The 16429-nt window shown below is 44.5% G+C and overlaps 1 protein-coding gene across 3 annotated transcripts in view; it reads right to left on the bottom strand.

Moving 5' to 3' along the window:
- Positions 1–8144: 8144 nt before the first annotated feature.
- The window catches only part of ass1 (argininosuccinate synthase 1), a 23265-nt gene continuing 14980 nt past the window's right edge, over positions 8145–16429 (bottom strand). For all 3 annotated transcript variants that reach the window (XM_058064458.1, XM_058064457.1, XM_058064459.1), the window contains exons 12-15: positions 13468–13599; positions 11679–11835; positions 8845–8910; positions 8145–8778 (exon numbers count right to left, since the gene is read on the bottom strand). In XM_058064458.1, coding sequence (XP_057920441.1) covers positions 8730–8778; positions 8845–8910; positions 11679–11835; positions 13468–13599 — 404 coding nt within the window. In that variant the 3' untranslated portion in view covers positions 8145–8729. The remainder of the gene's footprint in view (positions 8779–8844; positions 8911–11678; positions 11836–13467; positions 13600–16429) is intronic.

Genomic DNA, 16429 nt, shown 5'->3' with positions numbered 1-16429 from the left:
TTATATATATATATCATATATACCATTATTTTCATATGATATATATATATATATATATATATATATATATATATATATATATATATATCATATATATATCATATGAAAATAATGGCATTTGTTAGAAGAATATTGCAGTTTAAAAATGTACAATTGAAAACATTAAAATTAGAATAAATTATGTATGTTGTACAATAAATATTAATATGTTAATATTATTAATATAATAATATTAATAATATATACAATAGATTAATGTTAATGTAATAATGCATAATATATTGATATTATTAATATATATATATACACATATATATGCAGAGGAAAAGTACATAAATGCAACAACAATATGAATAGAGCTTTGTCGTGAAGAAGATGATTGACAGCCGGCAGAGATAAACAGTAATCAGTTACAGGAAATACGCTCCTACTTGTTTTTAGCCCTTTTCTATTTGACTTTAGCCCCCCCCCCATCCACAAGCCACTTTGCTTTGATCCACTTGTGTATCTGTATTTTAAATGAGTCAATTATGTGGGATCCCGCAGTGAAAATGACGGATGTTTTCCACTATTTGTCTCCACTGGGACACCGTGAGCCCCCCCCCTCCCTCGGCTGCAATAATCTCTCTCCACCACTCCTTCCTTTCCCCCCAACAACACTCTCTCCTGGCTTCCACCTGTCCCGTTTGCCTCGTCCTCACATGGCCATTCCATCCCTTGCAACTGCGAGGAAATAATAGCCATAATGGTTGCGTTTGGGAGCTCTTTGCTCGGCCAGCTGACAAAGACGTTTTTTGTCACAGCGCAACAGGCTACCAAAAACAAGATTAGGGGACGCAGATGAGATGCTGTGTCCATCCAAACAAAAATATAAAAAGGCACGTCTGTAGGAAGAGCTGCAGTGATTTAGCGTAAGATGCTACTTTTCAGCCTCACAGCTTAAAGACGTCCTTGGATATGTGGACCATCACTATCGCAGCAGGACCGACAGACAGACATGTCTTGCTCGTGTCCTGGCCCTGAGTCAGCAGGTCAACATTTATGATCGGACAGACAGTCAGAAAGATAGACGGACAAGCGGCTGGCGAGACAAAAACAGACAGAGATAGGCAATGGTTGAATGAATGGAAAGACAGACCAATAGACGAATGGACAGACAGATAGGGACATGATAGTTGGGTGGACGGATTGACAGACAGATAAATGGACAAACTGATGACAGACAGCAGGATGAATGATGGACAGGCAGACACATATGTGGACGGACAGACAGATACACGGAGGGACGGACAGAGATAAAGCTAGATGGGCCAACGGAAGACAAACAAATGGATAGATAGACATAGGACAGAATGACAAACAAATGGATGGACGGACAGAGAGACGGACAAATGGGTTAAGTGACAAAATGGAAGACGAATGGACGGCTAAGTAGAAAGGGACACGGTTAAATGGGCGAAAGGACCAATGGAAAGACGGATGGGCAGACAGATAACAGATGGACATATTGATGGATGGACAGACCAATAGGAGGCTGGAAGGGCAAATTTAAGAAAGAATGGACAGAAAGACTGACTACAGACGAATGAACAGAACAATGGATCGGTGGACGGATCGGTGGATGGATCGGTGGACGGATCAGTGAACGGATTGGTGGACGAATCGGTGGACGGATCGGTGGATGGACAAACAGCAGACAGATAAACAGATGGACATATTGATGGATGGACAGACCGATAACAGGCCGGAAGGACAAATTTAAGAAAAAATGGACAGAAAGACTGGCTACAGACAAATGAACAGAACAACGGATCAGTGGATGGATCGATGGACGGATCGGTGGACGGATCGGTGAATGGACAAACAGCAGACAGACAAACAGATGGACATATTGGTGGATGGACAGACCGATATCAGGCTGGAAGGGCAAATTTAAGAACGAATGGACAGAAAGACTGACGACAGACGAATGAACAGAACGACTGATTGGTGGACGGATCGGTGGATGGACAAACAGCAGACAGATAAACAGATGGACATATTGGTGGATGGACAGACCGATAACAAGCTGGAAGGCCAAATTTAAGAAAAAATGGACAGAAAGAGTGACTACAGACGAATGAACAGAACAACGGATCGGTGGACGGATCGGTGGATGGACAAACAGCAGACAGATAAACACATGGACATATTGGTGGATGGACAGATCAATAGCAGACTGGAAGGGCAAATTTAAGAAAGAATGGACAGAAAGACTGACTACAGACGAATGAACAGAACAACGGATCGGTGGACGGATCGGTGGATGGACAAACAGCAGACAGATAAATAGATGGACATATTGATGGATGAACAGACCGATAGCAGTCTGGAAGGGCAAATTTAAGAACGAATGGACAGAAAGACTGACTACAGACAAATGAACAGAACGACGGATCGGTGGACGGACAAACAGCCACCTTCAGTGACATCATGGGGGAGCGGTTTGCCCGCAATGGTGCAATGGCACGGGTCCAGCAGTTAAACACTGTGGACTAACAGCTTGCCATGCTCAGCAGCGTCATGGAGCACCAACCGCTACCATCCATCATCACATGCAACAAAACAAGCAAATAACCAGCGCCATTAAACATTTACATCATCATCAGAGACGCCATCCTCCATTCTGCAGCGGATCGAAGAGCATAAAGGCTACAAACAAACCCCAACAGTGGACCCCCACTAACCCCCCCAAGAGAGAAATACAAGGGGAAAGAGGGCAGAAGCAAATGAAGGAGATAAATCTATTGATCGGAGATCAACATGCTGCATTACTTGATGCTGCCCCCAGGGCTATCTAGCTGGGGGAGCTTGGAATGGGGAGGATGAAGGGTGAGGCTTTGATTCCTAGGATAACTTCTTCTATTTATCTTTCATAATGCTTTGTAAGATGTTTCTTTATGGCTTTGCTATCAGGTGTGGTGAAGTCTGGGCATTAGATAAAACCAGTTAGTTGACTGACAGTCAAGTTCAACTGGTTTAAAGGCAGCCACGACGGGGAAACGCCATGGCGGAGACACCACGACGCGCTGCCATGGCGGAGACATATATAAATGACGCTAACCAAGGTTCCAGGAGCAATCCCAGCGATGTAACCTAATCTTGTGTTGAAAGTTTTATTGATTCTTCTTAGAGCCTGCAGACCCGGAGCCTAGATTGTCGATGATGGCGCTGCCCGCGCTTTAGCTACATCTTCTTGTAACAGGAGACAGCAAAGTCTTCACACTCATTAACCTTCTTAGACGGGCAACACGGGGCAAGCAGGCAAAATATTTCTATTTTTCCATCAATATTTCATCACTGGCTTAGGCCAAACAAAGCCAGGGGGTTTCTGACCGTAATGGCCCCATCTGTCTATAGATCTAAAGGACAGGAGCTGGCAATGGCTGTCCTTTGACACCAGAAAATAGGCTTCGACATCAATGGAGACCACTCACACACACACACACACACACACACACACACACTATTACAGATACACACAGAGGATCTGTGGATGTTAGGGAGCCTGGAAGGCAAAGTGTATCCTGCTATGTTTCCTCACAGATGGTCTCTTGATGTTCTCGCAGGAAGATCAAGTTTCCCCGAGTGACGGGAACATTGTCTGCTTGCTCTTAGGAGAACAACATTGGTGGGATTTGTAAGCCGTCAGAGACGCACACCATGAACAAATTATGACATTATGTATAAGAGGCTGCAAACGTTTCCTGCCCATCCGTTTTATCCATTATATATATACAGTATATCTCACACCTCGCCTGTGGATAGGTCATCATCTCATTACATCTCATACAAGTATCAAAATAATCATGTTTACGTTTGGGGAGTATATCATCAATGTACTAAATAAAATCAAGTATTCTTCATGTGATTGTACGAAGGGCGTGTAGGTTCTGAGGACAGGGGGAAATGCACAGGATATGAATGAATGTAAGTAGACATTCAAAAAAATCCCCAAAACAAATAAGGAACAAGAACCGGGATATAATTTTCCCACTTTTGGACAGATTTAGTAGAGATACTCAATTGTTTTAGGCCACCATTAAATGTACACAAGTACACACAATCTACACTGCAAAACCGCTGCTCAAGCTCTGCAACCATTCTGTCCAGTGGACAGTGATCAATGATATAATAATCATTATTATATTATTAATTAGCCTATTATTATTACTATCATCATTCTTCTTCTTATTATTATTACTACAACTACTACTAGTAGTAGTAGGCTAGTATTAGCCTGCTTTTGCCCAATTATATGAAATTTGTCATGAAATTTTTTTTGTAAAAAAATCTATAAAAAATATAAAATTATTTGGGGGGGCTTAAGAATTTCTGAAGCCCCCCTAAAATAGGCCTAATGTTGCCACTGGATTGTACTACAATATGGCTTATGCCTTATTAATATAGCAATGAGCGTTCCAATATTTCATCCATGACATGCAGATAAATAAGGAAGCAAAACATTCAAACAGCAGGATATTATGCAGTGGAGTACAAACTATAAAAAGAAAAGTAAACATGAGAGATTGAACACACCTATACAGTATTATTTGTGCAAAGGAAGTTTTTTTATGTAGTTCTTGAAGAACTATTATATATAAATAATATATAAACCCTTCTAAGTCCCTTCTTATGTTTTCGAGGTGACCTCATCACATAAGCCAAGACCATTAGCTTCCCGCCCCACAGACCTCCAGAGACTCCTCCATCCACCCAGCAACCACATTAGACAAAATGTGCAATGTTTTGGGTCGGTTAACTAAGAGTAATTAAGGAATTAAGCTGAATTAAGAGTGCCATTGCCTGATGCATGTCGTCTGTAGATGAACCGCCGGTGTGGAGAGTCCCTGGACAAGGACGACAGACGACATGGACGCACTTTACAATGGCAGCCCGGACCAAGACTTTCTTTGGATTGGGTTACACACCGAAAGCATGGCGATGGGGGGGGTGGAGGGCCGAGCCACGTCGGCCTCTAATTGGCAGTAATTAACCCCCCCGCCGGCGGTCATTGTTGAGGCTTCATTGTGTCTGAGAGGGAAAGGTCAGCGAGCATGAGGGCTTTCTCCACGCACGGACAGGTAGATGAAGAGGGCAGATTGAATGACAGCCAAAGACAGGAGGCCATTCTTATCAGCTGGGTTTAGTTCATGTTGTTTTTTTTTTTTTTTGGAAAGGGACGATATCGTTCAATCAGATTTTCCTATGAAATTGAAGATAAAATATTTTCTATTTGCAGGATGAATTACACCATACATTTGCTGTTTATTCCAAGGAACCTGTTTTTATAAGGTTTTGCTAATGAGTCGAATTAAGGCAATGTTTAGTATTTTAGTAAGGTATAATTCTGTTCTTTTTTTTTTCCTCTACCTAGTCCAATATCAAATTTATCATAACGATACTATAGAAACTGTGCATTTTAGAGAGGTTTTTCTATTTTTCTAAAGTTTTTTTTTTATAATACTGTTCTTGACCAAACATGTAGTTGGGACATTCATGTAAAACTAACCATTCATTCATTCATTTTCTACCGCTTTTCCTCACGAGGGTCGCGGGGGTGCTGGAGCCTATCCCAGCTGTCTTCGGGCGAGAGGCGGGGTACACCCTGGACTGGTCGCCAGCCAATCACAGGGCACATATAGACAAACAACCATTCACACTCACATTCATACCTATGGACAATTTGGAGTCACCAATTAACCTAGCATGTTTTTGGAATGTGGGAGGAAACCGGAGTACCCGGAGAAAACCCACGCATGCACGGGGAGAACATGCAAACTCCACACAGAGATGGCCGAGGGTGGAATTGAACCCTGGTCTCCTAGCTGTGAGGTCTGCGCGCTAACCACTAGACCGCCGTGCCGCCTAAAACTAACCATTTATCATTAATTTACCTATGAATGGTGAATTTTTAGATGTTTGTAATTCTGGGTTGATACAAGAGCAAAAGTTGCACCTTGAATCCAGGTGTGGTGCCCCCCCTACCCCCTCCACCCCAACTACTCGAAACACCCGAGTGCTCCCCACTTGCCAGCGGCATCCATCCCAAAGGTCACGCAGCCCTGCTTGCTGAACAATGGATCTCCTTTGTACGTTCGTCTTCGGGAGAGCGACAGGGACGAGTGGAGCCGAGGATGCCGCCGCTCTCCATTAGGGCTCTGTGACGCCAGCACCAACTTTTTCATGTTGCGCTATTGTTACACGTCTGTTCCCTTGAGAGGCGCTGCCGTGTGGGTAATGAGGGGTAATTGGTCCCGGGTCAAGGATGATTAATTCCCTTGGTCAGGTGTCAGCCTTTTTTTTGCTACCTGCTCGGCTGTGCAGGTAGGAGGGAGGGGATGGAGGATGGAATATGAGATGGTTGTGGGGTGAGGAGCCCACTATGTTTTATTACGGACGCAGAAAAGGTAACTGGGCTTTATGTTCTTTTTGTTTATGTTGCTCTGGGATACTTCGACATGGTCACGGGGGGGGGGGATAAAATCCGGTTGGGGACAACCAGCGTTCCACCTCAGCCATGCTGCCCGAAAGGTACACACAGCCGTCATATCTAGCACCCCCTCTTCCTTCAACATCGAGACTGATAGCTGTCCTCAACCGCCCCCCCCCCTCCCTTCAGCATGACTGACTAATCTGAATACGGGCCCATTTTGGACACTGATTATCTGGCAACCTGTGTGTGCATGACAGTAAATGCAGGGGCTGGCTTGGTAATTGACCAAGCAAAGACTGAGACGCCTGCCGTGTAATTGAGCAGGAGCTGGAGGTAGGGGGTGGCGACGACGAGGGGCGGGACTGAGCTCTCGCAGCACTCAAAGAGTCCAAGGAGTCTTGATCGCCCATTAGACTTGACGGGGGGTCTGAAGGACCTAGCAGGGGGTCCCCCCTTTGCCTGTTGACTCCTACGTGAGGCCCGTACTGTTACGTGTAGCGCTTGAATGCAGCGCTGACACCTATCATCCCCGTGGACTGAACTGTTCATGATGGGAATCACTCTAATCACAGCTAATGGAATTTTTTTTGCGGGCCCACCTGAGAAAGCATGCAGATGCAGATACACCCCCTTGTGGCTTTGAGTTGCGTCGGGACAGCATTGGCCACGAGATTGGAGTAGTGGAATGACTTTTGTGAGATACTGTAACAAATGTCTGAGTTCAATCCAACCCGCAGCTAAAATGGCAACATCGATCAGTCGCACAACATTTTGTCCTTAAAGTGGCTCAATCTCCTCGAGAGCCCTGAGACCTCATGCTGAGCGTTCCCGTGACCTATCGCTTGATTGGACCCGTGTCATTTAAGCTCACAAATAGCTTTCATCACTTCTGCTCCGGTGGCTGTAGTACGTAACCGTCTAGTATCTAACATACAGTACCGTGTGTACAAGTATACACGACGCATCAAGGATATTAAGCAGAGCTTCAAAATACAAAAAGAAGAAATTTATTGGAAACTGGACAGATTTTTTATTTTGTCCATTCTCCACAATCCTTATGTGAGACATGAACACGCGTCTTTCTCTTTTCTGTGTGTTTGAAAGATATAAAAACAGCTAAAAAAGAGGTAGCAAAGGATGCACGTAATGGGAGGCACCTATGCACCTTGAAGACTAAAAAACAAAAACAACCTCTGCCCCAAAACAGAAATTCATTAATTCATTCATTTTCTTCCGCTTTTCCTCACAAGGGTCGCGGGGGGTGCTGGAGCCTATCCCAGCTGTCTTAGGGCGAGAGGCGGGGACTGGTGGCCAGCCAATCACAGGGCACATATAGACAAACAACCATTCACACTCACATTCATACCTATGGACAATTTGGAGTCGTCAATTAACCTAGCATGTTTTTGGAATGTGGGAGGAAACCGGAGTACCCGGAGAAAACCCACACATGCACGGGGAGAACATGCAAACTCCACACAGAGGGTGGGATTGAACTCCTAGCTGTGAGGTCTGTGTGCTAACCACGATCGCCGTGCTGCCTGTAAAATAAATCACTTGCAAAAAATGTGACTTATATATGTTTTTTTCTACCTAATTATGCATTTTTGGCCTTGTGTGACTTATACTCCGGAGCGATTTATAGTCTAGAAAATACGGTATGTGTATATATATATATATATATATATATATATATGTATATATAAAACATTTTCCCAAATACTTTATTCTTAAAGGGAACCTGTTTGGCTGCTTTCCAGCCCTTTATGTTGAATTGTGGACTCTTTCTAGATCTTCCAGAATCTGCAGCTATTCCAGCTGTATGTCCGTAACGGTCTGCTTTAATTTATTCCACCCACAGCCCGCCTCCGGGAACGCCCGCAATGCTGTGATTGGTTTCGCTCAGCTTGTACAGCTAACCGCTTGTACAGCTAACTCCACACAGAGATGGCCGAGAGATGGAATCGAAACCTGGTCTCTTCAAAACAGAAATGTAAAAAAAAAAAACAAAACCAAAACTCAGTCATACGTAGCTGTGCCATTCTTGGGAATAATCTCTCAGGTTTGAGCTTGGATGGCCGAACCAATGCTCCCTGCAACATCTGCCGTTTGACGCCCCTGCACAATATTCACACATACAAACAAAAAAAGCGCTTGTCGTCTTTTATTTCTCATTTCCCCATTACCAAGATTCCCCCACCAGTAAGAATAACATTGTCAGTGTTTCGGAAAGATTACTTGGGCTTGTCGCTCTTCACTGCTTGGTGTTGGAGAGACCCTGCAGACGCTGATGCTCCTGCAGCCTGCATGTGAGGAACACATACTTTTTACTCTTTTAGCTCGGGACTGGCGTCTCTGCAGTCGCTCACCTGACGGCGTTAATCCTGATGAATCCCGAAGCGTCGCAGGGGTCGTAGTTTCCTTGCACATCCATACTACAGCAACAGAAGACGACAAGGAAAATGTTTGGGTGACGAGCGGTAAACAGAAGAGACGTGAAGCCTCATTACCTGCTGGGATAACTGGATCGTTGATAAAGCGCTCTTTGGAAATAATGTGACTATTGATTCCTGACACAACGCTCTGCTTTGGTGTCGTTTGCCCTCGATAAGTCGATATCGGGGACAATGTACAGATGCAGACGAACGAAGCACATAAAGATCTTCATAAAACAATCCCATCATATCAAGTCATGAGTTATGAGGCCCTAATTCATCAGAACATCTGTGGCGTTCTAGACGCTAAATCAATTCAACTTGTGTGCAGTGGAGTGCGGTGCGGTGTGCAAGTGTATTGTCAGGGCTCCTGAGTGAACGCGGCACAAAAGAGCATGTCTGCGGCGCCCGTGTAATTACGGCAGTTTTCTACCTGCCGTGCTTAATACACTGCCTGGCGAAGTCCTCTCCTCAACGCGACGCCCGGTGTTCGCCTCTCGCTCCCATTCTTTGGGAGCACTTAGCCAAAGAGGAAATTGCCAACAAATGATAGGATAAACACGATAAAAAGAAAGTCTGACAACTAAATCATCAACTCTCAATACAAGGCTCCCTGCCTGGCACCTGAACGCCATTATGAGCGAGTGGCTTCAGAGAATATGGCAGCGTGTGTGTGTGTGTGTGCGTGCGCACGCGTGTATTGCTCTTAGAAACCCTGCAGTTTAATTGAGAGGCGAGCCGGCCGACAGCGAGGAGGGTGACATTTCCTTCTCAAATGGGTGCGGTGACAGGCTGTGTTACCACTGTGTTAAATGATGCCGTTTACTGTTGCCCACTGAGAGACGACGCCAATGTCGGCAGGGGCTTGCGTGTGTGTGTGTGTGCGTGCGCTTCACACTATCCCACGGAATTGTATAATTCAAGGCAAGAAATGTGGGTGTGCCACATACGGCAGTTCTGCAGCCTCCATTAGTGAAGCATTATTACCGCCAATCAAAAGTCAAAAACATGACGAATCCGTCTTTGTTGACTTTTTATTTTTGCATGGGACATTTATAGTGTCCATCTGTTAGCGGGCCTCGGGACTACGCTGCGACGGTGAAACCCAACACCTCAGTCCGACCGATGAGGCTCAACAAGGTAGCAACATAAAGGCTGTGTTGCTAGCAGAGTGAGTGCAAAAGCATCATAGTGTAACGCTAATGTAAGCAACACATACTGTGCTACAATTGGGTGCTATTTAGGTGCTACAGTTATGGCAAAATGTATGCATTCTTGCGGTAAACTGTAGTTTTTGGTGAGTATGTATCTTTTGTGGAAAAATACACTTCTGAATTGACAGTATTTGTTTTAGTTAATTGTAATTGAATTCTCTTTATTCATATTCTCTTCAGGGCGGCACGGCGGACAATTGGTTAGCGCACAGACCTCACAGCTAGGAGACCAGGGTTCAAGTCCACCCTCGGCCATCTCTGTGTGGAGTTTGCATGTTCTCACCGTGCATGAGTGGGTTTTCTCCGGGTACTCTGGTTTCCTACCACATTCCAAAAACATGCTAGGTTAATTCGCGACTCCAAATTGTCCGTAGGTATGAATGTGAGTGTGAATGGTTGTTTGTCTATATGTGCACTGTGATTGGCTGGCCACCAGTCCGGGGTGTACCCCGCCTCTCGCCCGAAGACAGCTGGGATAGGCTCCAGCACCCTCGCGACCCTTGTGAGGACAAAAGCGGTAGAAAACGAATGAATGAATGAATATTCTCTTCAAATACCAGCAAAAGCAGCTTTACAATTACGGCAAAATGTAGGCATTCTTGCAGTATCTTTTGTGGAAAAATACACTTCTGAATTTCCACAAAGCATCGTACATTGACTTGTACTTGTGTGATTTATTATTTTCATGTTTCAGAAGGATGAATTTATTTTTACACACATGTGACTGCTAAGAATTAAACCATTAGATGCACGCTCACATCAAGTTAATGAGTGTTTTTTGTTGCTTTTAAAAATGCTTTTAGAAACCTTGCCTTCACAGTTAATAATGCTTTTGATGGTGGAACTGATTTCTATTCGTTAGTGTGGGAAAAAAAAACCCTGAAGAATGTGAACAAAAAGCGAGGTCAACCGGGCTCCCCGAATGGATTTAGTCTGATCTTGGAGGTTCCGTTGTATTATACTGTATTACGCTCTTCAGAACAAAATGCGCTCTTTGCAGTGCAAGAACCTAAATGTCAATCCACTTGAGGCGTGTTTCTTTGCACCGCTCTCTCTGACCTGCTTAACAAGCATGACACTTCCACTTTGGTACTTTGGTACTTTTCCTCTTTAAAAGCAGCTCCCTCTCCTCTGACTCCAGGGTACAAGTGGAGTGTGTGTGGCTCAAGTGGAGATGGAGAGGCATATGGAGGGGTTTTTACTTTGGTCAGTGCTGAGCCTGCCTACGGGGCATCAGGGGTCAGCCTACTGAACAAACCCACTGTTAGCGTGGCTAAGAGGCCACAGGGCGCGGCAGAGGGGAGGGGTGGGGGTCGAGGGCCGCCCTCCAGGAACTGAGCTCGACACTTCTCTGATGTCTTTGTGCGAGCGGGGACCGTATAGTATGTTGATGGAGGTTGTAAAGCGAACTATGGAAAAGCTGACCTGACAACGGGTGGGCTGGTGAATGGGTGGGAGGGCGGCACTGCGCCCGACTTTGACTGATAAAAACACATCTGGCAACTTGTGAACAAGCACTGACAAAACAGTCCCTTCACCCCCTCCCATCCTCACCTGACCAGCTCCTCGTTATACAGCGACTTGGGTGACTCGCGTCCCAGGATGTAGACCTGACCCTTGAAGACGGACAGCTGCACTTTGCCCTCAATGTTCTCCTGGGACTTGGCGATGCAGTGTCGCACAAAATCAAACTCCGGACTGTACCAGAAGCCTGAAGCGGGAGGGGACACAAAGATAAAACATGGCGTGACTAGGCGTGAGGCCTCCATGAAGAGGAAGGCATTGATTTGTATCATTTCCAAATAATATAAAATGGTTTTCTGGTGCATTTTATACATGTTTAATGCTACTTTTTCCCAGTCCCTGACTGTTTTGTTGACATGAAGTTGTATGACAGCAGTGTAGTCCCATCAGCTGAGTTCTGAACATCGTTCCGCTTAGTTGCAGGGGCCATTTCTCCAAATAATATGCCGGCTCCAAAATAAACAGACTCCACAGTGGGTCGGTCTTCATCCTCCGTGTACGACGAGAGAGAAACAGCCACTGTTGCACTACACTGCTGATGGGGGACCTCACAGCTAGGAGGGTTCAATTCCACCCTTGGCCATCTCTGTGTGGAGTTTGCATGTTTTCCCCGTGCATGCGTGGGTTTTCTCCGGGTACTCGTGTTTCCTCCCACATTCCAAAAAACATGCTAGGTTAATTGGCGACTCCAAATTGTCCATAGGTATGAATGTGAGTGTGAATGGTTGTTTGTCTATATGTGCCCTGTGATTGGCTGGCCACCAGTCCAGGGTGTACCCCGCCTCTCGCCCGAAGACAGCTGGGATAGGCTCCAGCACCCACCGCAACCCTTGTGAGGAAAAAGCGAATGAATGAATGAATATTCTCTTCAAATACTAGCAAAAGCAGCTTTACAGATGCCACCTCAACTCTGGTTTGCTGTTCCTCATAGTGAAGGTAATGACCTCGGCGTGAAGGAAGGAGAGGATGACGATGGTAGCGATTATCTATTGTGTTGTTCCTTCAACAACAAATTATGCATTCAAATTGTTGCTAGCTTCATCAGTAGATGGGAGGATGGTTTAGGTGGGGGGGGGGGGGGGGGGGGTAATCTTGGCCCCCCTGTCCGTGTCGGAGAGACAGATGGAGGAGTCTCGTGTCTGCATTTGTTTGAAGGTCCTGCAGCGCTCGGCAGGGGTCCTTCTCTGATCGGCACCCGACCTCCACCTCATCGTCTGCCCAAAGAGAAACCCCTCCCTTGTCAATTGAGGCCATTGGTCCATTTTTGTTTACCATATAACAATGATAAGATATGTGGAGGGTTTTAATGGAGACACAGGTCGCTTACATCATACACTAAATGTATTCTTCCACGTCATGATGCGTCTCTCAGCCGTCCAAATGTGTCCTGAACGTCTTTGTTTTAAAGGACAAGGATACAAAGTCTCTGGAGGGAAGTAAATGGAACACAGATGCGGGACAGGTGGGGTGTTAAAACGAGACACACACACTCTTTCTGTGTGTTTAGTTATTAATGTTTAAATCCAGTGGGTTTAATCTCTGGCCTGCTTCTGAAGGTAACACCTTAATGAGTGTGTGTGTGTGTGTTTGCTTCCTGTCTCTGGAGGGTATAACTGAAGTGGCCGAGTGGTCAAGTCTCTAATGGTGCTGATCCTATTATGTGGATGAAGGTGCAGAGGAGACCGGAGACGGCGCAGAAGGGAGGATTAAGACACCTGAGCCACACGCAGGCACACGTATCGAGCTGGATGGATGGATTGATTGATTGGATGGATTGGATAGCTGGAAAGAAATATCATTTCATATCTGAGGGACTTACCATTGTAGACCAGTTCGGAGAACTTGATGCCGAGCCCTTGCTTGATTCTCCGCACCTCTTTGTCCATCGTAAAGGTCTCGATGTCGAGATGGGCCTTCAGTAGGATTGTCCCCCCCGGGGTTTCATATATCCCTGACAAACATATTTAGTGTAATTAGAATTGTACAAACACACATCTCCAATATTATTAGGTATGTTTTGTCATCTGAATGAGTTCCCACCCGAAGCTGAAGGCGGGGTTTTTCCACTTTATGTTATGACTTTTTGAAGTCACATGAAGATGACTTTATTCTATGAACAGATTCATTTTCATCCATACATTTTCATCCAGCGAGAGGCGGGGTACATCACTACTGAATTAAAATGATAAATTCTTGTCATTTTCATACTTTACTCTTGGAATGACTAATTATTTACGATATTTATTTAGTGTAATATTTCTTTTATTGCTGTCATAACAATTTTATAGTCATATAACAGTTATATTCAGGGATAATGCCCTTCAGAATATTAAAATAATCAAGTTTATGTCTTGTAATAATTTGCTGTAATATCATGACTCAGTATTTAATAACATTTTTCTCCAAACATCACAACTTTGTTGTAAAATTGTATTTCATGTACAAACGGATCATTATAGTATTTTTCCAATGTCGTCCTGACACTCCAAATAATGCCAATTTACAGCAAGTTCCGTGGCTGTTGAACACAACACGCTGGCTTCTCTCAATTACAATGCAGCATCTCCATGAGTCATGTGACAGACAGGCCTCCGCACTTAAATATGGGCCAGTGTGTCCAGGCTAAATGACAGGGTAGGGGGGCCCCTGCCAGCCAGCAGCATGGACCAGGGCTCCGTCTATACCCTGCAATTTACCCCCTCCGGTCAGGGAGGGGCTGGGAAAAATCAAGTGGGTGACAGGAGAAATGAAGCTGTCGCTCAAACGTCAGCTCCGTTAAAAAGGAGGGAGGAGGGCGACTGGAGGAAAAATGGCTGAAATGTCATGTACGCTCGGTCCAAAAACGACTGCTATGCTATTTAATCTCTCGCAGTCAAATCCGCACCGGTGCAAATCCTCCAGCGCTGACCTGAAAACGGAGAAGCACTTACGGGCGTGCTGGCGGCCAGAAACAGAGCTTAGCCCCGGCTGCTAATTGTCCAAAGCCTCAAACGGTCGCTACCTGAGCTTTGACGGCTCGTGGCTTTTTGTTTTTTTGAGGGCACGTAGAGACATATCAGATAAATAAGTTAAAACCATGCCCCAAACTAAACTTAAAACGGCTTAACAGTGGAGGGAGGACAATGGGACGCTATCTTGGTAAGCTCCAATGGCGGCAGTTTAGTCAAGCTTAAGAAAACACCTTCAGTGCTTCTTTTTTTTTTTAGGTTTTAATCTTTATAAAGTGACTGCAGGTATGCTAACCTAAAGGGGGGCTATTTACCAAGCATCTAAGACCGCCGGAGCCTACAGCAAACCTGCTTGCATAGTTGCGAGAAAGGATTCCCGGCCAAAAGCTAGACCGTGCCTCTGAGTCCATCATCTTTCACTGTCATTCCTTAGTACCTCCAGTATACATTTTATGCTTTAAAAAGCGCTCAAGAAGTGTTTAGGGCTGAAACCTGCATGGTGCTTCCATGCATTTAGCTTATTAGCTTCCCCGTGCACGTGTGACGGCGACTGAAAGACAGACGAGGAGTGTTCTGAAGCGGAATGCAATGCAATAATTACAACTTTTTTTTTCCCCCACTGATCTAAAATAAGAGGAAAACGTCAATGTCATGCGAACAGGACAGCTCGGAGGGGGAGGAGTGAGCTGTGTGTCAAAAATAGATATTTTTAACCGCGTCTCAATCACTCACGGTTGAAGCCATTTGCGGGGGTCTCAGAACGTACCGTCACGCATCTACAGGGGTGTCCAAAGTGCGGTGACAAGAAAACAGCCAGGTCAACTGTGATTTTAAGTCAAAAATATTGATTAAAAAGTTGGAATCTAAAGGGAAAAAAAGTTGAAATCGCACAAAAATAACGTCGTATTATGAGGAAGAATAACATTTGAGTGGCATAAAGTTGAAATATTTGTTAAAAATACATTTTTTAAAAGTCGGAATATTATAAAAAAAATAAATAAATAAACAAAGTAAAAATAAAAGGGTTAGGTTGCGGAGAATAAAGTCATATTTCCGAAAAGAAAATTCAAAAGAAGAAAATTTTAATTTAAAACAGCAGATGAGCAGTAGGGGAAAAAGACAAAATTTTACAAAATATTTAGTAAATATTTAGTAAAATATAAAATATTTATTGTAACATGGGGAAAAAGTCACAATTTTATAAGAGTAAATGCTTAATATTATTATAAAAATTATCATTTTAGTTGAATCATAATATTTTGAGAAATGGCTTTTTGTAAAATGAGGGTAGGGGAAAAAAGTTACATTATGTCAAGATATAATGGGAATAAAGTCATAATATTACAAAAATAAAATTTCCAAAGAACTTTAACGGGGACCAATAATACCCTTTCCACTTTTCTGACCTATAAATGTTGTTAGAATGTTGTGTTCTCGTGTAAGTTTCGGATAATGAGGTCTGCGTGAAAGTGAGCCCTGAAAGAACACCGGCTTTCTGTGGCGTCATCGTGAGTCGGGGTTCCAGGGTATAAGCGGTTAGCTCAGCCATCTCTGTGTGGAGTTTGCATGTTCTCCCCGTGCATGCGTGGGTTTTCTCCGGGTACTCCGGTTTCCTCCCACATTCCAAAAATATGCTAGGCGACTCCAAATTGTCCATAGGTATGAATGTGAGTGTGAATGGTTGTTTGTCTATATGTGCCCTGTGATTGGCTGGCCACCAGTCCAGGGTGTACCCCGCCTCTCGCCCGAAGACCGCTGGGATAGGCTCCCGCATCCCCCGCGACCCTCGTGAGGATAAGCAGTAGAAAATGAATGAATGAATATATATATACT

Source organism: Doryrhamphus excisus, chromosome 2 (assembly GCF_030265055.1).
Source record: "Doryrhamphus excisus isolate RoL2022-K1 chromosome 2, RoL_Dexc_1.0, whole genome shotgun sequence".
NCBI lineage: Eukaryota > Metazoa > Chordata > Actinopteri > Syngnathiformes > Syngnathidae > Doryrhamphus > Doryrhamphus excisus.
The sequence above is the reverse complement of the archived record's forward strand: the minus strand, read 5'-3'. Positions and strand labels throughout refer to the sequence as shown.